Below are 22,732 nucleotides of genomic sequence, written 5' to 3'. Positions count from 1 at the left end.
ATTATTTAATCCAAAGGGGAAGCACAGGGCTGTCTGAGCCCAGAGCAGGTGTCTGACCCAGCCATGGAGGTTTCCTGGAGGAAGAAGTATCGAGCTGAAGCCTGAAAGGATGGAAGAGGGAGGTGTGGGAGTGAGAAGGGAGGACGCCAGCATTCCAGAGTGGAAGAACAACTTGTGCAAAGGCCCGGAAGGGAGAGAAAGGAGAATGTCCAGCCTGGGTGAACCCAAGCTGCAGGGACCTGGGGAGTGATGGGAGATGAGGCTGGAGGAGTGAGGAGCCATGGCCTTGAGCATCAGGCAACAGAGAAACTTGGAAAGATTTTGGGGAGCAGGGGCATGAAATGACCAGATTTAAATTTAAGAAAGATTCCATCTGGTTTCTGGGTGGAGGAGTGATTGGCAGGGCAGGACTGGAGTACAGGAACAGAGAGAAAGGGCTGTCGCATCAGGTGAGAGGCCATGGGGATGAGGATAGGGGACAGAGCCAGAACGAGCTTCCCTTACAGGCCCGAGGGAGTGCTTAGAGGCAGAAGTGAGGTGAGTGTGCACTGTGGTGAGGATTTGACTACATTAGAATGAAGAACTTTGGTTCCTCAAAAGATATCATGGAATGACAAGATAAGAAATAGAGTTGGAGAAGATATTTGCAACATACATAATCCAAAGAGCATTAGTATTCAGAATAAAGAAATCCTACAAATAAGAAAACTGCAGACAATCCCAGAGAAAACTGGGCCAAAGGGTGAACAGGAACTTCACAATAGAGGAAATCCAAAAGAGCAATAACATATGAAAAGGTTCTCAAACTCCTTAGTAATCACGACAAGGCAAATTTAAACCACAATGAGATATCATTTATGTCTACCAGATTGGTATACATTTAAAAAGTCTGACAATTTCACATGTTGACAAGGATGTGGAGCAACCAGAATTTTCCAATACTGCTGGTGGGAATACAAATTGTACATCATTGTGAAATTGTTTAACATAATCTAGTAAAATTGAATATATTCCATGACCCAACAATTCCACTCCTAGGTGTGTGTGCATACACACATATAACCACAAACTTAGTGGCTTAAAATAGCGAATTTATTATCGTACAGTTCTAGAGGTGAGAATCCTAAAATTAAGGTATTGTAGGGCTGCCTTCTTTCTGGAAGAATGTTTCTTTGACTTTTTCAATTTCTAAAGGCCTCCTGCATTCCTTGGGTCAGTGCCTCCTTCCTCCGTACTCAAGGCCATCAGTGTAGCCCTTTCAAATCTCTCTCACTCACGCTCTCTCTCTGACCTCTGCTTCGGTTCTTCCATCTCCTTCTCTGGATCGGACCCTCCTGACTCCCTCCTATAAGGACCCTTGTGACTCCATCAGGCCCACTCAGCTAATCCAGAATAATCTCCCCATCACAAAATCCTTCATTTCATCACCTCTGCAAAAGTAAGGTAACATATTCACAGGTTCCAGGCATTCGGACATGGACATTTTGGGCTGGGGGTATTTATTCTGTCTAATAAATATATGTACATGTGCACCAGGATAATGTTCACAGCAGCTTTGTTTGCAATATAAACTAGAAACCACTAAAATCCATTCACTTAACATTTAAAAACAGGCAAAGCTAAATTATATTGTTTAGGAATGCATACGTAGGTGATAAAACTAAAAGAAAACCAAGGAAGAGATCATCATAAAAGACAAGCTAATAGGTTACCTCCAAGGAGGAGGAGGTCATGATCAGAAGGCAAATGTGGGGAGAATTCTGGAGCTTTCGCAATGTTCTATATTTTGAGGAGCACTGGTTATATGGGTGTTTGCTTCGTAATTATTTGTTAAACTGTATATACATGTTTTATACCTTTTTCTATGTGTGTGCTCTATTTTCTCTTTTTTTAATGTAAAAAATAAAATAAAATGAAAATTTTCACACTTCAAATACTGCAAAACCAAAGAGAATTAGAAAAACTTTTAGTATGAAGAGCGTTTTGCAAAATGGCAGAAAGATTGCCTTTACCACCAGCCTCTCTTCCTCCCACCCTGAGGGCGCTCCATGGGAGAGCCAAACCCGCTGGGCTGACATTCCCAAATGTCAAATGTATAGAGCACAAATTTGCAAGGAGATCCTGGGACTGCGCCAGATCCTGCTGGGAGCAGCGTCTCCAGCCACTAGAGCCATCTTCATGCGGTGCTTCCACATGCTTGCTGTCCTGATTACCTGATGTCTGAGCCCAGAACGTCTAGTCCCCCAGACTAGACCCCTACCCCCTACCCAGGTTCCTAGGGCACAGGCAGGAAGCTGACATGGCCTCAGCATGGAAACCTCTGGGCCTGGTCGCATGCTGTCATAAACAGAGAGAGGACTGCAGGTGCAGCCGCCCATCCAGGAGAGCAGGCACTGACCTATAGAGGGGAGAGGTGGCCGGGAGGGCCACACAAGGAGTGACCATGACCATGAACTGAGTCTCACGATGGAGAGGCATTCAGTGGGTCGACAGGGGGTCTAGGACCCCCCAGGCTGAGGAATGACCAGGGATCAGGGTGGAGAGAACCCTGGGATTGGCACTCTGAGGGCCCTGTTGCTGCATGGAGAGATCTGGGCGATGGGAAACCTTAGGAAGAGTCTCAGGCTCTGAGAAAACCTTCAGGCTAGACTTCTTTTTATTGTAGTAACATATACATAAGGTAAAATTTACCATTTTAACCATTTTTAAGTGTAGACGTCAGTGGCATTACGTACATTCATACCGTTGTGCAACAACCACCACCATCTCCAGAACTTTTTCATCTTCCCAACCTGGAACTCTGTACCCATTAAAGACTGACTCCTCATTCTCCCCTCCCCCCAGCCCCTGACAACCACCGTTTTACTTCCTGTCTCTAAGACTTTGGTCACTCTAGGTACCTAAAATAAGTGGAGTGCAATATTTGTCCCTTTGTGTATGGCTTATTTCACTTAGCACAATGTCTTCAAGGTTCATTCATGTTATAGCATGTGTCAGAATTTCCTTTCTTTTTAAGGCTGAATAATATTCCATTGTATGTATATACCATATTTTATTTATCCATTCATCTTGATGGACGCTTGGATTATTTCCACCTTTTGGCTATTGTGAATAATGCTGCCGCTAGAGACTGAACGTTTTTGTCCCTCCAAAATTCACATGTTGAGATCTAATCCCCAGAGTGATGGTATTTGGAGGTGGGGCCTTTGGGAGGTGATTAGGTCATGAGGGCAGAGATTCACAAATGGAATTAGTGCCTTTATAAAAGAGACCCCAGAGAGATCCCCTGCCTCTTCTTCCATGAGAGGTTATAGCAAAAAGATGACTGTCTGTGAACCAGGAACAGCCCCTCATTAGACACTGAATCTGCCAGCATCTTGAACTTGGACTTCCAGCGTCCAGAACTGTGAGGAATAAATTTCTGTTGTTTATTAGCCACCCAGTCTGTGGTATTTTGTCAAAGCAGCCCACACAGACTAAGACAGCTGCTATGAACACTCCTGGACAAACACAGACAGATGTTTCAAAGTGAGGAACTAAGGTAATTTCAGTTAAGAAAACAACCGTTAGAGAGGCCAGTACAATTACAACTACCAAGAGGAGAGAGCCCCATAGACTCCAAATGCATTTCCCACCTGCTGTTGGTGACCTCATGGCCCTGTTGACACAAACATCTCACAAACATCTGGGCAGAAATGAAGTGTGACATTCCAGGTCATGGGCCTCCCAAACTGCAGCCACATGGAGTACTGGACACACTCAGTGGAATAGCAAGAATGTGACTCAGTAGTTAAATCTGAAAATGTCTTCAGAGTTGAAAAAGTCTATTGCAAACCCGTGAGACCCAGCACACAAAGAAATGTTTGGAAAACAGCGCTCAATAGTCAAGCAAATATTTCAACCTGAACTCCTGCAAATTTAAGATAAGTTCCATAAGAAGCCAAATGCAGGGTCCTCTGTGCAGGGGGAAACAGGAGAGGAGGAGGTGTAGAACCCATCAGTTAGGCACAGCACAGAGAGGGTGACAGTTCAGGAGCTAAAGTGCTTAACCTCCCCCAGAGAAGTGGCCCAGGGGAAGAGATGCGTGAGTCAGAGGCAGAGCAGTGAAAATGTATCCAAACCCTGCTCCCTGGGTCCCGGGGAGCTTCCTCCCACCACCGCAGGAGTGGAATTTATCCTTATCTGACAGGTCTCCTGCAGAAGAAGTCAGTCAGGGCGTTTGAATTGGGAGGCGAATGTGTGGGAATAATTGGCTTTGGGGGACGGGCATGAGGGAACTTCAGCAGGGGCCTTATGCCGCTGGGCCAAGGATGCGCTACAGCTGCAAGTGGCTGTGGAATGACTGGAACATGGTGGGGCACACACACGAAACGTCACTTCTATCTTTTCCTACCACTGCCTTCAACTGTGCTCCCTCCCACCACTCATTCCTGACTCTGGTCAACTTCTTGGGCAGATTCCCAGCTCCTGAGTCACTTGCAGTATAAAAGAAAATTTAGTGCGGCTTAGAGCCAATTTGACACCCATCTACTCCCCTCCTAGGGCTGGCTGGCTCCAGCCACAGAGAACTGAAATGTTGGGGGTGGGAGAGGGCACGGTCTCATCTTTCTCTTCTCTCCTCCTCCGTGAGGGATCTTTTCCCCCAAGTTGTATTGGGGTGGGGAGGATGGAAAGAGACCCATGTCTGTTACATGAGAGGCACTATTGTCATCCTCTTGCCTGTTGTTGCTTTTTGGACTGGGTTTGTCTGCCTGTGAGGTTCTCTGTGGCAGGTGGGTCCCCGTGGGGGAGGAATATGCATCCTTCAGGATTCCCTGTAGGAACAGGAAGGAACCTCCCCACTTCACAGTTCTCTCTCAAGGGAAAACCTCTCACTCGACCTCTTGAGCCCCCTGTTCCAGTCCCTGTGGTTATCATACAATCTCTTCCTCCTGGGTCCCCTTGCCTGGCAGGTGGCCTTCTTCTTGGGGGTTTTAGCTCTTCTAACTTCCAAGTGTCTGCTTAGGCCATAGGAAACCATATATTCTTGCTCTACCAAACTGTGGGAGGACAGAAGTCTTCAGGGTCCTCTGTCCCAACGTGTGTCTTCTTGGCTCAGAGAGGCACAGGGTTGGATGCTGGTTATCTTTTCCAGGGAAATAGGTAAAATTATACTCAGCATCCTGTTAAACCATTTTAACCTTGCAGGGTTTGTTTAGAACAAGCCAACGTCCTCCAGTTGACAGCAAATTAAGAAGAAGGCAATGCTGCAGTTGCTTAGTGTCCGGCCATTAGAGTTGTTTCATATTGAGTCTGACGGGAGGATTTTAGAACACAAAAAATGGGAGCACATTTCATATCATTGTGTGGGCTATGCTATTCTCACCCTGTAAACCCCTGGAGGCTCCCAGGAGGTCGAGGACGGTAGGAGGGGTGAGAGAGAATCGAGGGCTTAAACAGGAGTGAGGGGACTTTGGCGGGCCAGGATTCCACACTAACAAGTGCTACTTGTTTCCTGGACTGGAAGGAACCCTATGGATCCTCAGTGGGGATTTCCTTAGGAAGAAAACTAGGCTGTGTTTCTCCTGGGGCCTGGTTCAAGTGGGCCAACCATAAGTCATTGGAGGGACAACAGAGAGATGTCCAGAAAGACCACTCTGACCACTGTGGGAAATGGGATGGGAGAGACCTGCTCTGGGAGCTATGGTGGGAGTTCAGGTAGCCAGGCTCGGGTCATGATGGGGGGTGCCCATGGGAATAATAAATGGATGGAGCAGAGAGTAGGAGGCAGATGTGGGCAGCAGGGAGAAGGATGAGTGGGGGGTGGGGCTGATGGTGGTGACTGAGGCAGGCAGAAGGAGCAGGGTCAGGGTGAGCCCACTCAGGGGATAACTCAGGGAAACACTCAAAGACAGACTCCCAAGAGGAATAAAAACCACAGCATTAAAAAAATTAAGTGCAGAGTGTGGAAACTGCGACCAAGACCCAAGTCAGATAGAGAAACCCTCTAGAAATGCAACACTGGGCACAAAATGACTCTTTATGAAGTATTTATTTTTCCCAGAAGAGGAGGAATACTTTTGAAATCTGAGACACAAATGAAAATGGCTTCACACCCCCTCTGAGCTCTACTCAAAGGCTCCTGAGAGGGCTCTACTATTAAAATAAATAACTCCACAAAAGGGCAGATAATAAATAAATAAACTGCTACATAAATAGACAACGATCATCTGGGACCCAGAGACCAAGCTTGAGCACGGCCAGTTCAGAAGTCAGGGGTTCAACAGCTGAGACGTGCAACAGGGTGGAGCATTAACTGGGACATCAGGGGGAGTGCTGGAGACCCAGGACCCGAGCCCTGCTCTGAGCCCTGGGTGTGCAAAGGCCTGGACTAAGGGTCTCTCCACAAGGTTTTGAGAGTTTGTGTGCAGTTCAGCAAGGACTTCAGGGCACCCTCCAGGGGCTCCAGGAAGATAATCAACTTCTCTGAGAACTCGTTAAAATCTCTTGCTAGGATGTGCTCTTCTCCCTTGGAAGAAATCAGAAATTCCTGTCGGGTGCGGGGAAGGTGGAAGGGGTGCGGCAAGTGCCCTGCTCAGCCTGGGCGGTGGGCATCCCAGCCTGGTTGGCAGCTTACCTGGGATGTGGGCGTGGGTAGGGGCAAGGTTTGCAGGAGTCCCTGTGGACCAGAGACAAGAGAAGCCAGTCAGACTTTTGGGGAAGCCAGGAAGGCAAGGGGCGTCTCACCAGGAGCCATGGGGCCTCCGTGACTAAGAAGGTACTGGGTGGTAGCTCTGCTCCCAGCCCTGGAGGGGTTCATGGCAGGGGAGGGGATAGGAGTTGGGGGTGGGGCAGAAATGCTGCTGCTGTTTGGGAAAGGGCAAGACAAGGTCATGCACTCTGACCTGGGGTGAGCTCTTCTGGGGACATGGAGACCCCAGTGCCAGAGGGACCCTCCTCAGCCTCACACACCTCAAGATGCTTCAGATTTTTAGTGATCATCGCCGCCTTAGAGATACCGACGAACCTCTCTGAGGTGTTCCGGAAGGCAGCCAGGTTAGACTTCAGAAGGGTCTGGTTCTGCAGGGACAGTGTGTGAGCTAGGGCTGGGAGGGGCTGTCCTTCTCATGCCTTGTTTGTCATCCCTCCTGCCTCCTTTCTGGGGAGGCCTTCACCAACCCCCTCTGCCATCTCCCCAGCCCTCTGCCTCACCAGCTCTGTCCTGCCTCAGACCCCAGGAAGAACCCAGCTGCCTCAAGGACACAGCACCTGAGGTAGTCACAGCACATTCTGGCAAAGTCCAGTCAAGGCAGATCCCGTCCCACCTCTTGGCTCCAGGTGGGATGGGGAAGAGGCCCAAGTGAATGGGGAACTTCTGGAGCCAGCTGCCAGAGAAGAACCCGAAGTGAAGGAGGCCAGCTTTGCCAACATAAATCTTTAGAACTCCCACACATGGGAAAAAACATCTACTACACACCCCCTGCATGAGGCAAAGAATAAGTTGATGGAAGTATTTGCAATTAAGATGCCAGATAAAGGGTTAAGACTCAGGTGTGACCATCCAAGTGTGCCTGACCCAAAGGCACCCAATCCTGGGGCAGTGACCAGCAACATGATGGCAGTCACTGGCAGGGAGGCAGCGGGCCCCCAGGGCCAAGCTCTCACCATGAGCATGTGCAAGTGATTAATGTCTGTAGATTTCTGCAGAGGAAAAGAGAGAGAACCCATGAGTGCCACTGGCCCGAGGTTGAACTCATCTGTCCCCGCCCTGTGCCCAGCATGACCCCAGCTACTCACAGAGGTGATGGCCAGGTTATCACGGATTTCGGAGATGATGTCCCAGTAGTAGCAGGCCTGAGGCTGGATTCCAGGGGTCCCTAAGGGCAGGGGGTTTGGGAGGCTGAGGGGAAGGATGAAGAGAAGTGGGAGGCAGAGGAATCTCCACATCTCTGAGCTGCTGGGAGCTACCATGTTTCCCCCTGACCCTATGGGAATCTAAAGCGGCATGCCCTGCCTCCTCTTTTATAGGACCGGGGTGGGAGGGATGGTGGGGGAGGGGGGTGCAGGGTGGAAAATGGGGTGATGGTGGGATGTGGGGAGAAGGCTAGATGGGCTGATACCCTTTTCTGATAGGGAACCTCCATGACAAATACATCAACCTATTCATCATTTTCTGGAACTCAAGATCAGTAAAACTTGAAAAAACTTTCTCAAAGGGTTTCACCTCACCTTACCAAGGAAGATAAGAGCTTCTGTCCACAGGACAGAGTGGGCACAGGTGAAGGGCAGACTGGCTCTGGGCTCATCTGCACCTGTCTGTGCCTCTGCGCACCCAGGATCTGGTCCTGCTGTCTCCTGGACAGTTCTGACCCTCTGCCATCCACCCTTGCCAGCCCCCACCCTCTGCCTGGGAGGCAGACAAGATTTTGACTGGCAACATCATTGACATGGCTAATGATCTGCGTGAAGATGCAACCACTTAGAAGATCCTGGAATACTGTGTTACCAGCATTTAAATCCCAACATCATCATCTCACAGTTTTGGGGCAGCTTCTTTGAGAATGGGGAGTGTGGGGCTGAGGGCCCTATATGCCTATCCTTCCCCCGGCTCTTGGTTTAGTCTGAGATAAATACTATGAACATGATAGGATGCATGTCCCAAATCTTCATGTTCCAGGTGGGTAACAAGACAGTGACTGTTACTGAAGGCCCATACATATGTTAAAAACAACAAGAAAGACATGGCTGCCCAGTTACCCGGACACAGAGCTGTGGCTAGTAGACTTGCCACATCCGCATCCCCAAACCCAACTCTGCTTGGGGACCCCAAACCTTTCCTATGTGACATGCCTGGCTCCAGATCATCCTTCAGGTATTAGCTGTCCCTTCCTCCCATCTTCCCTCTAGGTCAGGCTGGGTCAGGCTGTACCATTTCTGGGCTTCCCCCCATTCTTACCAGGCTTATTATTCTAAACTGTGATTCTCCATCTGTCTTCTCTATCAGACTGGACTTGGGGAGGAGATCCACTCTGCACAGATGGGCCCCAAGGAGGCCACATCTGCAGCATGGGATTGAAAGCTGAGGGCGCACAGGTTGAGGCTGTGTAGGCCCTAGGGAAGGAGTACAGAGCTGGGTGGGACGGGAGGCCAGGCCTCTCTGCTTGGACCCACCCAGGTGGCTTTTTCCTGAGCTCTCTGCTCAGGTAGGCACATGAAACCTGATGGCACTGCTGGCTGGCCAGGAGCCCTGAGCTGCCCTCTGTATCAACAAAACCAAGCAGTGTGGTCAGGGCCACCAGCGGAAGCATGACTGAGGTCATGGCAGACTAAATCTGGAACACGATGCCATGGAGAGTGTGGCAGGGGAACTCGTCATGGTGACTGAGGCCTGGGTCCCTGTCAGTGATGGGCACCTCAGAAAATTCCACTAGGCCTGTGGGGACAAGTGACGGGAAGGAGCAGGCGTGGACCTCCCAGGTTGGATGGACCCTAAGGCCCAGGACCTCGGACACTGTGCCCCACTTTGAGTGAATCAGGCCACAGGCAGGACAGAGACAGGTCCATGGGCATTTATTGGATGGGGCCCAGAGACCCACGCTGAAACCCACAGTCTCTTTCCTGCAGACCCCGGGCAACAGTCCTCAGCTGACTCTCCTGCTTCAGCCCAAGCAGGGCCTCCCTCGTGCCTGCCAGGGCTGGGCACTCAGCTCATTTCCCTTCCTGATGGCAATCAGCCCAGCCTGCGGAGGAGGCCCTCCCTGGGCTGGGCTGATGCAAATACGCAGGGTGGAATCTCTTTCTTACAGGGAACCAGGCCTCTCTCAAGGTGTCAGGCAGGACTGTGGCCTGCAGGGGAGGGCAGGGGGAGTCCTATGATTTCACCCGAAGCTGCTCCTTTAGAGACAAGGCAAACCTCAAAGGAGACTCCTGGAGGAGGCCCAGGCTCCACCGTGTTCCCTGAGAGGCTGCAGAGCACTGTGGAGGGTACCTAGCTGCTCTCTACAGTGGCAGCTGGTCACCCCCCTCTGAATCACCTTTGCTCTGTGGAATGTAAGGCTCTGTTCCTCACACAGGAATAGGTGTTGAATTGCAGTCGATGGGCCTCTCCACCTCCTGCCTCCCTTGCTATGGCTGTCCCTACTCCCTTCCCTGCCCCTCCTGGCCTCCTCCCATGGCCCCATCACCCTGTCTCAGGGGCCTTTCATTCTACACTCTGGCCCAGTGGGGCCCTGGATTCTCCCAAACTCCTCACCCCATGACCCCAGGCTGCCAGCCCCTCAAGGTCATCCCCAGGCAGTCAGCTCACAGATACACAACCATGCCGTCCTCCATGCCCCTAAACCCTAAACCCTCAGGGGCTGACTTTGCTTTCTGTGTCATAGGGAACACAGAAGCTATTGTCCCCTCCTGCCACCAAACCCATGGACCCAACCAAGTGCACCTTCCCCTCCGGATAGACTGGGCCCACCCAAGCACTCTTTCCCTGCCCTCTCTGCTCAGGTGGGCATGTGATACCTGATGGTGGGAGGCCTCCCTGTGCACAAGCCCCCTCCCTCTGCCCCAGCATCCCCTGCGCTGGGTCCGCCATCCAATTATTACACCTGTTCCCAGCTCATCTCCAGCAGAGAGATATCAAGCTTCCCTGTCTGGAAAGATCTTTCTCTGACACCTTGACTACTTTAGGTGCCCCTATCTCTCTCCCTCCCTTCAGAATAAAACTTCTTCCAGAGTCTTCTACCCTCTCTGTCTCACCCTCACTCACTCCTCAGCCATTGCCACGAGCTTCTGCCCCCACCACACACTGAAACCGCTCCCCCAGAGGCCCCAGTGGCCTTCTTGTCAATAATCCCAGTGACCACATCTTATCCTCACCCTACCCCTCCCTCTCCTGCCACCTTGCATCACCCCCTAATCTGTCACTTTCCCATGCTGTTGAGGTGAATGCTCAGCCTCTGGGGTCAGACAGACCTGCTTGCTTTCAGTCCTGATGACATCACTTCCTAGCTATGTGAACTCAATCTCTCTGAGCCTCAGTCTCCTCATCTGTAAAATGGGGATAAAAACAGTCCCTGCCTCATAAGCTGATTGTGAGGATTAAATGAGTTATCCCGTGAAAAGAACTTCGTGCCCGGCATTTAGGAAGAGCCACTCAGTGGAAGTTAGCTGTTAGAGTCTTTCCCTCCACCCAGTGCTCTCCCTCCCCACCAGGATCAACCTAGTCCAGCCTCCCCACCATTATGGTCCAGAGAACTCCCCCGCCCCCTCACTGGCCACCCTGCTCTCCTGACTCTTCCCAGCCCTTCTCCCCACCCGTAGCTAGACTGGGCTTCCTGGGACCCAAACCCTCCCGGGACCGGCTGAAAAACCCCACAATGCTTCCGACGCTCCTAGCGTGAAGTCTAAACTTCCTTCTCCTTTAATAGACTTTATAATTTTTAAAACAAGAGACAAATACTATAAACATCAGGATTTACAATAGCACTACTCAGGACTTTTCTTTGCTACAATACAACACAAAGTCAGGACTTTTACAGAAATGTTTGCAGAAATGTTTAGCCTCCATAGTTTTAAAATCCACTGAGCTTTAAAATTCCCTCAAAAAGTCTATTTACATAAGAAAATACAGGTTTTTCTCTGTAAGAAATCACATCTTTTTGTGCACAGGTGCCCGAAACTTTTATATAGAAGGTAACACCAACCCACGGTAGAGTAATCAAGCAGCTCGGGGTCCCAGGGCCCGGACCCAGCACCTGCCTGAGCTGAGTACCTTAAATCAGAACTCCTGGTGTATCTTAAATTGGAACTTCTTAAATGTCATTGAGTCACCTGAGGACCTCGTCAAAATGCAATTTTTTTTTTAAAAGATTTTATTTTCTTCCTTTTTCTTCCCAAAGCCCCCCGGTACATAGTTGTATATTCTTCGTTGTGGGTCCTTCTAGTTGTGGCATGTGGGACGCTGCCTTAGCGTGGTTTGATGAGCAGTGCCATGTCCGTGCCCAGGATTCGAACCAACGAAACACTGGGCCGCCTGCAGCGGAGCGCACAAACTTAACCACTCGGCCACGGGGCCAGCCCCCAAAATGCAATTTTTGATTCAGAAAGTCTGGAGTGGGTCCTGACGGTCTGTACTCCTAACAAGCTCCAGGTGATGCTGAAGCTGCAGGTCTGAGTCCAAGCTGAGAGTGGCAAGACTGCCTCCCCCACAAGACTATGAGTTTCTAAAGGAGAGGGACCATGTCTGTTTTATTCACGGTGCCCTGCACACAGCAAGTGCTTAAGGAAAGTTTGTTGAATGAATTGTGCCTCGTGGGTACCCAGTCCTAAGGCTCCCCACGTGTTGTCTCATTTCACTTGTGCCTTTGAGACACTCCACTTGCTTTCTGAGGATGCTTTGGGCCTGGATCCCAGGGCCTGGCCCATGGTGGAGTCAGGACTGCGTGTATTGGCTCTGGGCACTATGCTCACGTCATTGTCTTGGGTTACAGCCTCTTCACCTGCCTCCTCCGTAGCCACATCCTGGTCCTTGTCTTCACCAGATCTGCTCCTGCTCAGAAGCCCAAAACACCCAAATTCCCCTGCCTCGGCATAACCTCCTATCCTTTATCTCCCCACACTGATTGAATCACACCGCATCCTGACCCCTGGCTTTTCCTTCCTGCCTCTCGTCTTTCCACAACCCCAGGCCCAGTCACCTCAAATAATTCTTCCAACGCCCCCGACATACTCCCCCCTTTACCAAAACACCGTTCCCTGGGCCTGCGTCAGGGCCTGACATACCTCATAGGGCAGAGGTCTACCTTTTCCTGCAGGGACTGCCCTCTGGGCCCCCCACCCTCCTGGTCTTCCTGCTTCCTCTCTGCCTGCTGCTTCTCCGATATTTTGTGGACTCCCCCTTGGTCTGTCCCTGCCCTCTTCCCTACTCTGCAAATCATTCCCTTTGGGCCTGTACCTGCTGAATCCGTGCTCTAGCACAGACTGGGATCCAGATCCCTGCAACACAACTCTCTCCTTTGGTCACCAGCCCGCATCAACAGAGGCCTAGTCTGAAACCAGGTTGTCGCCCTCCTCTGTCCTCCTCCCTCACCTCTCAGACCTTGCCAATTCCACCTCCTAAACCTCCCCAGGCCAGCCCTCTCCCCTGTCTCCCAGTGACAGCTTCCTCAAGGGCCCCTATCTTCAGGTCCCCAAGCCCAGCTCCTCAGTGCTACCAGAGGGACTGCCCCGGGCCTGCAGCCAGGCCCTCACAGGGGGCTAAGATCCCACAACATAGGGCAGAGTTGGGCTGTGCTGTTATCAGACCAATGAAAGAATGAGTACCTGGTACCCACCAGGAACAGAAAGTGTCGACGAAAAGCTGCCCAAAGCCCAAGTGGCGAACCACTGGGGGCTTTAACACCAGTAACTCAGCGTCAGGAGGGGGTGTGAAGCCATGTGCTTCTCAGTGAATGAGCCTACACCTGGATGGTTAGCTGTGTGACAGGCTGCCAGACAAACTCTTGTCAGTTCCATTGGGCCTTCCTCTGGCCACCCACGCAGGACCAGGCAGTGCCAGGTCAGGTGGGCAGCAGAGGGTCAGGGCTGTCCAGGGGATGGCAGCACGAGGTTCCACTAGGCAGGAAGCCCCAGGGAGCTCAGAGTCAGGCAGCCCCTCACCTGTCAGAGGTATCCTCTCACCTGTCCCCTCTCCACCTAGAGGTTAGCCCATCTCTTATCCTCCTTGGCAAGATGAGGCGATACCCTCTGAGTAATTTTTTTTTCCAAGTTTCACTGATCTAAAGTACTAGAAAGTGATGAATAAGTCTGTGGTTTTCTATGGAGGTTCCATGTCAGATAAAGATTCTTCCGATGCCCGCCCCTCTCGTCCTGGGTGTGGGCCGTTGCCGCTGTGCATAAAAGACAGGGACCCATCTCAGACACTTCAGAACGCCGCAGAGGACCAAGAAACGACAGAACACGTCTGGCCAGCACAAACATGAGCAGCCTCCCCATTCTGCACCTTCTCCTGCTCCTGTTCGCACTCCATGCTCCCCAGGCGCACGGGAGGCCCTCCCCAACACTCTGGGAAAACCTGATCAAAGAAATTATGAAGGATCTAAACACGACACCTTTGCCTCCACAAGTGAGTATCTGGGATAAGGCTGGCATGGGACACGGAGGGGCTGGCGGGTGCCTCAGACCAACAGGACTCATGGGCTCTCTCTCCCTCTGCCCCCACAGGACAACTTGAATCCAAATGAGATACAGATCCTCGGGGTAAGAGCTCAGCCCACACTTGGGCGCACCTGCATCCCAATCTCCCTCCTGCCTAGGTGACCTCAGGCATGTCACTCCACCTTGCCTAGCCTGTTTTTTCATCTGTAAATAGGGTTTAACAGCACCTATCTCAGTGGGGTTTTTGTGAGAATTAAATGGCACGATAAAGTCATAAAGTTCTCAGACCAGTATCTGGGCTTAACAGCTGTTCAGTACATTTCCCCAGGCACGGCTCTAAGATGAAAGTGATTTTTTTTAATTACAAAATAAAAAGGTAGCTCTAGGTGAACAATACCAAAGGCCTTAAACTCGCTTTTAGTCTACCTGGACTGGTAGACTAAAATATCCCCCATGAACGTGCCTACTTTCTTCTTTTTCCTTAAAAAAATTGAGCCATGTGTTCCACCCTGCAGGCCCTGCGCATTCTCGTTTACAGGTCCTTTCCTAGTTCCAGGTGGCTTCAGTGGCCATTGCACCTTGGTTTGCACAGCATTCTTGGTCAAACAGAGGTTGAGTCTCTCCTGAGTGCGTGGGCTGTCTGTACTCCCCTCTTCCAGGAACTCACCATCCATGTGCTGCACCTGTTTCCATGCCGGGGTCTCTGGGACTCTCCTCCTGATTTCTAGAAGCCCCTAATTCAGTCAAGGCATTAACCCTGTTATCTGGCCTCTTAACTGCAAATATGTCCCTTTGCCCACCCTCTACCTTTTGTAGAGCTTCTTTTGGGAAATAGTTTTTTCCCCAAGTGCAGAAGGATCCCCCCAGGCCCTTTATGCAGCTCACTCGGAGCCAGGGCCTCTCCTGGGGTGTGCACTCACTTCTAGGCCTATGTCCTTTGGGACAGCCCAGGGACTCACCTGGGGCAAGCAGGGGACCAGCAGGGGATGATCCAAGGATTTCCCTGAAAGCAGGCTTGGTAAACTGTGGCGGTCACTTCAGCATGGCCGTGATAAGGACACTCCTCAACTTTCACCCTTAATATGTATTCTTTGTCCCATTAGGAAACGACCCTTCTGAGGCCAAACCTGGAGGCATTCTGCAGAGCTGCCCCTAGTTTCAAGGAGAAAGTACAAATTGAGAAAAATCTTAAGGTGTGTGAAGCTGTCGAGGATTTTGGGGACCCCTGCCTTGGCCCTGCCCTGCCTCTGGGGAGGAGGGCCTGCTCCTTTCCCAGGGGGTTTCTGACTGTCTGCTTTGGTCTCTTCCCACAGGAATTACAGTCATACCTGCCTACCCCCATGCCCATGGTAAGCTGCCCCCCAAGATGCCCCTGAAGAAGGTGCCCTCAGTGATGACCTCACCCCTACCCTGTCATTTGCCTTCCAACTTGGCCTCATCTAATGCCATCTTCCTGTTTTTTTCACAGGAGACAGATTGGGAACACTCAATTAGCATCAAGGATAGCTGGGGTGATTTCCAGAAGAAATTGATAAGATATCTGGAAACCCTTGAGAACTTTCTGAGAAACAAACACTGAGCCCTAAAACTTTCAGTCCAGCATCCAGCTCTCTCTGCACCTTCTCACCACAGAGCCTTGGGACGTTGGAAATAGCAGACTCTCTGAAGATTCTGGCACATCTCTCACACGGTCCAGGACTGGAAGGATTTCATTTTCTCCTGGGTAGAAAAGGATGAATTTTTAATTCATCATTTAATTCATAATTGATGATAAATTATTAATAATTTAATTTCTGAGCCGTGTAGCCCCCAATTGGCCTTTTGCAACTATGTTCTCATTTTTATCCTATTGAGGCTATTTATTTATTTATGTATTTATTTATTACCTTGTGCAATGTGAAGTGTATTTATTTTAGCAGAGGAGTCGTGTCCTGCTCCTTCTGAACAAGACTCAAGGGAGGAACTCAGGGGCATGTTCATTCGTACCTAAGGTTTTTAAACTGGTTTCTACGCATCTGTGAAAATAAACCAAACTCTCTGAACAACTGCTTTGTCACCAGTGTCTCAATTTGACTCAGGTCTTGGTAACTCTCTTGCCTGATAATTTAGCATCTCTCCCCACCCTCAAACTCCACCCAACCCCTGCAGCCCTCCCTTCCACCCGATGGGCCCCAGAACCCACACCCTGGTGCTCTGTGGTCTACTGGGAAGCCAGACTGAGTTTGAGAAAATGCAGATCTGGCCAGGTTGGTCTGATACTTAATTTTCCAGTCCTCAGGGTCTTCTAGACCTTGTCCATATCATCAGGAGAGCATAAAAGGCCTGCTTCTACCTGTTAGTTCTATTTCCTTACTCCCACAGCAACCAGCCTTCCTCGAGGCTCCAGCCAACAGAAGCGCTGTGGCTTCCTGGATGAACTACACACCTTTCTTGACACCTCTAACCCTTCCCCCACACTGCCACCTCAGCCTCGCACGTCCTGATCCTGACTCGGCACGGTGAATTCCTACTTCAGAGACCAACTCAAATGCTGCCTGCCTCTGGGTTGTCCGCACTATTCCAGAGAGAGCTCTTCTCTGAAATAGGAAGGTAGGCAGGGACCCACTGGAAAGGCAGCCAGTGTGGCCTGAGGCGGCACAGACCTACCTGGATGATGGAGGCTGGGGTATCAGAGTGTGGCTTTGGTCTGCCACCTCACCCTTGGGGCCCCACTGACCCTTTAGCCCCTGAGTGCCTTCCTCTCTGGCTCCCCAGCCTCCCCCTGGGTGCACCTCCTCCAGTCTGCAGGCAAGGGGCAGAGTGAGCCTTCCTCTGTCACCAGGCTAAGGAGCAATCAGCCTCTCTGACTCCTCACAAGTCCCAAAAAGACTTTTAGTACTGACACTGGATTCTGGGGTCCCACTCCTTTTGTTCTGTTTTCCACCCCTCGCCTGAGGTTGTCACTGGGAACAGCCCAGCTACTTGAATGGGACAGGAGGAAGCGGAAGAGTCATCTGCTACCAGCTCAGAAAGATATTCCTCCACATTTCTCCTCCTAATAAATTCTTGTGTTCCCATAAAAATAGTTTTCTTCTCACCCCGCCCCACCTCTCTCCATCTGGGCCCAGTGACAGCACTATAGGTGCTCAAGGAAGAGTCATTGTTAGGTTTGGCCCTGGAAGGAGTTGAGGATGCTGCTGCAGTTTCCAGTGTAGCCACTAGGGGGAGGCATGCCACTGGGTTAGTGCACTCCAGGGCCCTTGCGGGGAGTTGAGACTGAGAGGACATAGTGAGAGGCCTGATTCTACACTGGATTTCCCATTTCTCCTGCTCCCCTGCCCCCACTTGCCCTCCCACCCACACCTGGTGGCTGGTCTTATTTTCATCCTGGGCTGAGGCAAGCATTTCTGCCCCGCTCCCTTGTTCCCAGAATGAGTCACTGCTTGTCACCTCCTCTTCACTCTTTAGAGAGTGGGTCAGCAACTGTCAGCCTCTGCCAGTCCTGCTGCCCTCTGCCCTGGTGAGGAGGAGCTTGGCCCTGTGGCCTGATCTGCCATCCTTCTCCCACACCTTGTCCTCAGGGGGCCAGAGCCCAGGGTGCTGGAACCAGCTCATACTGGCTCACAGAGCCAATTGTTGAATCTTTTAAAAGTTGCCAGGCTTGGGGCCGGCCCGTGGCCAAGTGGTTTGGTTTGCGTGCTCTGTGTTGGCGGCCCAGGGTTTCGCCAGTTCGAATCCTGGGCATGGACATGGCACCGCTCATCAGGCCACGCTGAGGCAGCGTCCCACATGCCACAACTAGAAGGACCCACAACTAAAAATAGACAACTATGTACCAGGGGGCTTTGGGAGAAAAAGGAAAAATAAAATCTTAAAAAAAAAAAAAGTTGCCAGCCTGTTATCAACCATCTGTAGCATGAACTTGGCCACAGTGAGAGTATTCACACTGTTGAAATCAGCAAATGCTACAAAGCAGACTCTTGAGTCTGTTAAATTTATACCAGCTGCTGGAGCTTCCCTCACCTGAGGTGTGGGGAGGTAGCCAGCAATCCACCATTTTGTTCTTATCTGGCTGCCCGCCCCCCCCGCCCCCAGGACCCCTTCTCGAAGCTTCTGGCCCTTTGTCCTGGAGCCACACTATTCTCACTCCAGGCTGGATGGCTGTATATTCCTTCAGTGCCTTAGAGTTCATACCTTCAGCAAACACTGGCTGAGCACCTAGGTGTCAGGCCCTGTGCTGGAGCTGGGGATATGGCCATCAACTAGACAGATGGAGCGGCTCCAGGAAGTTGCGTTACGTTGAATGTTCTCGGAGGGCCTTTCAAACACATAGTTTGAAATCTGAATGACAAGAAAGTACCAGCCATGTGGCAATCAGGGAGGAAAGAGCTCTGGACAGAGAGAACAACAGCCAGTGCAAAGATTTGGAGACTGAAATGAAGGAAGGAGGGAAGACCTGTGATAGGAGTGGCAGGGAGCCCACAACTCTTCCTCAATCTCTCTCCCTTCGCTCCTCAGGCCCAAGCCCTGTGTGTTAGTGACTGATGACTGCAGAAGGCAGGGAAGAGTGGTCAAGTCAGACACAAACCTGGCGCGGGAAGATCAGAGGGTTGAGGGAGGGAGGTCAGCAAAGGCACGACCCACTGCAGTGAAGGGGGTGACTGGTTGAGGCAACATGCTTGAGAGGAGGGAAGGGTCTTTTCACATATGGTGGGGGATCCTCGTTGCCCTTCTTATGGAGCAGTCCAGCCTGCTCCAGGTTGGACTGAGATGAATGTGAGCCCAGCCCACTCAGGCTCACCCTTGACTGCAAACCTCAGACCCTGCCTGGGGCAGCACAGTCTGGTCCAAGCACAGCCCTGGGCTGGGGCCCAGAACCAAGTGGGGGTCAGTTCCCAGTCAGCTTGGGCATTTCTACTTCATGCTCAGCCACAGAAGGCTGATGACTCCCTGACTTCCTCACCCAGTGATCGCTGCATTTCCCCCGCAGTCTATCAGTTACGTCTTATCTCCCAGCCTGCCCAGACCATGCTTAGTGCCTGGTCTATAAGTCCAGTTGCCAGCAGGGGGCAGCACCACCCCAGAGTACATCCCCAAATGGCCCTCTGAAGACCAAAGTTCCCACCTGCGCAAATCCAAGGTGCTTCTTCAGTAGGAAGGTAGATTACCTCAACCAGGAATTTTATTTTTTATTTTAATTTTAAAATTCTAGTTTTTCATTGGGATGGCAATAAAAGAGAGCATATATGCACTTTACTGAAAAACTTGGAAATATAGAAAAATAAAGCAAAGAGAAATTGCCAGGAAGGCAAGTGGCTAAGAGGAGGAGAACTCAGAGAGGAATCGCCCACGTCATTCTACGATGTGAATCCTCCTGCTCCAGGAAGGGGCTCTGCTCCTCCCACCCTGGCCTCGAATCTGTATTTGACTCAGTTCAGCAAACACCCTGAGGACCCTCCCCGGCTTACCCAGGCTGGGCAAGGGGTTAGAGAGACACCAAGTCAGGGCTTTGGAGGCCTCTTGGCCGTGTCCACTTGGTCGAGAACAGTGTGATAGGGCTTACAACAGACAGAGCGATGGATGGACGGGTGTAGATCTGGTCAGAGATGCTTCCCACAGGAGGTGATGCACAGGGAGCTTGAGGAAGTAGGAATTCTCCAGGCAGAGAGAGGTGCAGAGAAGGATGTCAGGCAGATGGCACTGAGGAGCAAGGACATGAAGGTCTGAGAATGCAGGGTAAGCTGGGGTCACAGGAGAGTCCAAGTAGTTTATGGGGCCAGAGGGTGGGTGCCACATAGCCAGGGGGAGGCAGGCCCCCCAGAGCTCCCTTGGTCACTGTCTTTACCCCTAGAGCCCAGCCACCCTGGACCCCTGGAATCTCTGGGTCTCAGCCTGGTCCCCACCAACCATTCCTCCCTACCTGATCTCAGCCCAGCCCAGCCCAGGCTGGACACTGTGGAGACAGCAAGACTGGACAGCCATGGCCTGAGGAGTGGTGAGTATACAAGAGGGAGCAGTAGGATGGGACCACATCAGACAATGTGTTCAACACTAACAGGAAGGAGCCAGGGCAGAGGGAGAGAGATGCTGGAGGAAAGAAGGGCTGGCTAAGGAGAGAAGGATCCCTGAGCCCATGATGGCAGGGAGGGAGAAGCAGAGGTTGTATGGGCCAGAGTGCAGGGCTGTGAGTTCTCACTGGGGACGAGGGTTCAATTTTCCCCCTTGAAAACATCAGGTCAGGCTCATGGAAGGGAAGATGGATCAGGCAAAGTTGCTGCTGCCCTCCTGGGCTGAGGAGGGACTCAGGGAATCCCCTCAACAACCTGACAAAGTCTATATTACCCCCATTTTACATGTGAAGAAACTGAAGCACAGAGAAACTAAGGGAGTCTGACTCCAGAATCACTGAATCCTCAAGCCACAGTGCCTTGGCCAGTGCCCACTGAGGCACAGGAGGCTTTTGAATCTGGCCCAGGGCCCACCTGTGGTCTCCCCCTTGACTGGACCCAAGCCTTCAGAGGTACCTCCTGGCTCCACAGCCTCCTGGTTCCAGCCCCAGGGGTGAGCAGCACAGCTATAGTGCCTCAGCTCCATCCTCCATTCACTGAACCACCACATGTTTATCACCAAAATCCTCTGCATGCCCATCCGTCCCTCCTCCTACCCAGTACCACCCACATACTCACACACTGAGGCTTAGATCCAGAGCTTGGCCATCCATGCTCCTGTCCATGTGTCCCCCATCCCCACACCTCATGGAGCTTCTGAGAGAGAGACTACTGGCTCACAGCATCCCCTGCCTTGGCTGGCAGTGAAGGCCTGCTCCCTCACACCACCCAGCTCCTGAAAGACCTCAGGCTCAACTTGCACCTCCTAACTTGGCTCATGCTGTGACACCCTCCCTTCCCCCTCCAGGGGCTCTTCCTGCTCCCCGGGGTCCATGGAATCCTCATCTGAGGCCTTCTCACCTCCACCTCAGACAGGAGCCCTCAACCCAGGCTGCTCCTGGGACTTCCTTCAGCAGACACCGGGTAAGTGTCTTGACTTGGCCTTGCCCTAGAGGGCACATGGGCCATGCCTGAGACTGACTAGGTGCAGCCAGGGACAGCAAGCTGTGATGATGAAGATGTGCACCTCTGAGAGAAGCTGTGTCAGGGAAGTATGGGGATGGAGGCCCCTTGGAGGGAGAGGGAAATAAGTGTGGCCCTGGCCAGATGCGTGGGGACGTAGGGACAGAGTTGTAAGAGCACCCAGGAGTGGGGAGTGGGCTGGTGGGCACAGGCTGCAGGGCGCTAGGCATGAGGGCCCACAACCAGGGGTGATGGGATGGGGTGCTCCTTCCCCTCCTCCTTCCACTGTGTCTGTCCTGATGCCTGTGGGCCAGGCCAGGGTCCTCCTGAGCATGAGTGATAAAAAACAATGGGCAGCCACTTCTGCCCCTCAGAGGGCAGTGAGCCTTGAATTGGGGAGGAGGATGAAACACCCCGGCCAGGCCCACCTTGCATCAGTGGGTATCCAATCAATGTGACTCTCCTCGGGCTTAGGGACAGACTTCATGACTGCTTGTTCCTACCAGGCAGCACCCTGGGCCCTTAGTAGCCTGGGATCACCTCCTCCCGGCCAGCACAGAGGGCAGAACGGGCGAGGATATTTCCCTGACCTGGTGTTCTCAGCTGGCTCTTTCCAGGAAAATCCATGTGCCTGACTCATTTCCTAGTCAGCTGGCGTTGCATACCCAGGCTGCCCCACAGGGTGTGCCTCCAGTGTTGAGACACTGGAGAGGGGTCTGCACAGGGAAATCTCTCATCAGGGGAGCCTAAACCCACTCTCACCTCCATGGCATGAGAAGGTTCTGGAGACTGGTCCAGACCCCAGCAAGCACTCCCTTCTCTTACAGACAGGGAGACTGAGGCTGGGAGGGGAGGTACCTAGTCAGCCCAAACAGAAAACATGCCTCCCTGTAGCCCAGCGCTCCCTGACAACCTGCAAGGTGGGCCTCCACCCCACTGTGGAGATGAACCAACTAGGGCTCAGAGGTGGAAGTCACAGCCCAAGGTCGTGCAGGGAAAGGTGGCCAAGCTTGAAGGCAGGCCCGTGGGCCTCCAGCTCTGCATTCATCACAAAGGGAGCTGCAGCGCCCCCAAGAGGCTACGCAGGGGATTTTGCCTGAGATGTGGCCTGAGGGAACGTGAAATAAGTGTGTATTTAGAGAGAGAGAGTTATGAGTTGGTGGCCTGAGGGCTGGGAGGAGAGATCCCCAAGGACCCCCTCCAGCCATCTCAGAGACACTCTGTGGGCCACCACCCCCTCATGCCCCAATTCATGTTACCTTTATCACAACTCCTGCTGGGCCCTCAGCCTGAGTGGTGAGGGGGACTCTCACCTCTGTGAGGGTTTGGAGGGCCTCTAGGGGAGGTGCTAGAAGGAGGTAGAGTGCTCTGCCCAGAAGCAGAGGTGCATAACAAGGAGCAGAGGGTGGCCTCAAGGCTCAAGGCCAGGGCCCTCTGGGACCTGAAGAACCATAAGCAGATGTGCCTGCCCAAACGGTGTGTCAGGGAGAGTCTGAGGGAGCCCTGGCACTTCAGAAAAGTCCTGAAGGAAACTTGTTCCAGAACCACCCATC

General features: G+C 51.9%; 1 protein-coding gene across 1 annotated transcript in view; it reads right to left on the bottom strand.

Annotated features, from left to right (window-relative positions):
• Positions 1-6,012: 6,012 nt before the first annotated feature.
• Positions 6,013-22,732, bottom strand: part of LOC124242719 (uncharacterized) — a 133,149-nt gene continuing 116,429 nt past the window's right edge. The window contains exons 12-14 of the mRNA XM_046667948.1: positions 15,758-15,849; positions 6,617-6,658; positions 6,013-6,508 (exon numbers count right to left, since the gene is read on the bottom strand). Coding sequence (XP_046523904.1) covers positions 6,371-6,508; positions 6,617-6,658; positions 15,758-15,849 — 272 coding nt within the window. The 3' untranslated portion in view covers positions 6,013-6,370. The remainder of the gene's footprint in view (positions 6,509-6,616; positions 6,659-15,757; positions 15,850-22,732) is intronic.

The sequence above is a fragment of the Equus quagga genome, chromosome 7 (genome assembly GCF_021613505.1).
Source record: "Equus quagga isolate Etosha38 chromosome 7, UCLA_HA_Equagga_1.0, whole genome shotgun sequence".
NCBI classification, from domain to species: domain Eukaryota; kingdom Metazoa; phylum Chordata; class Mammalia; order Perissodactyla; family Equidae; genus Equus; species Equus quagga.
This window is presented reverse-complemented; position numbering and strand designations above follow the sequence as displayed.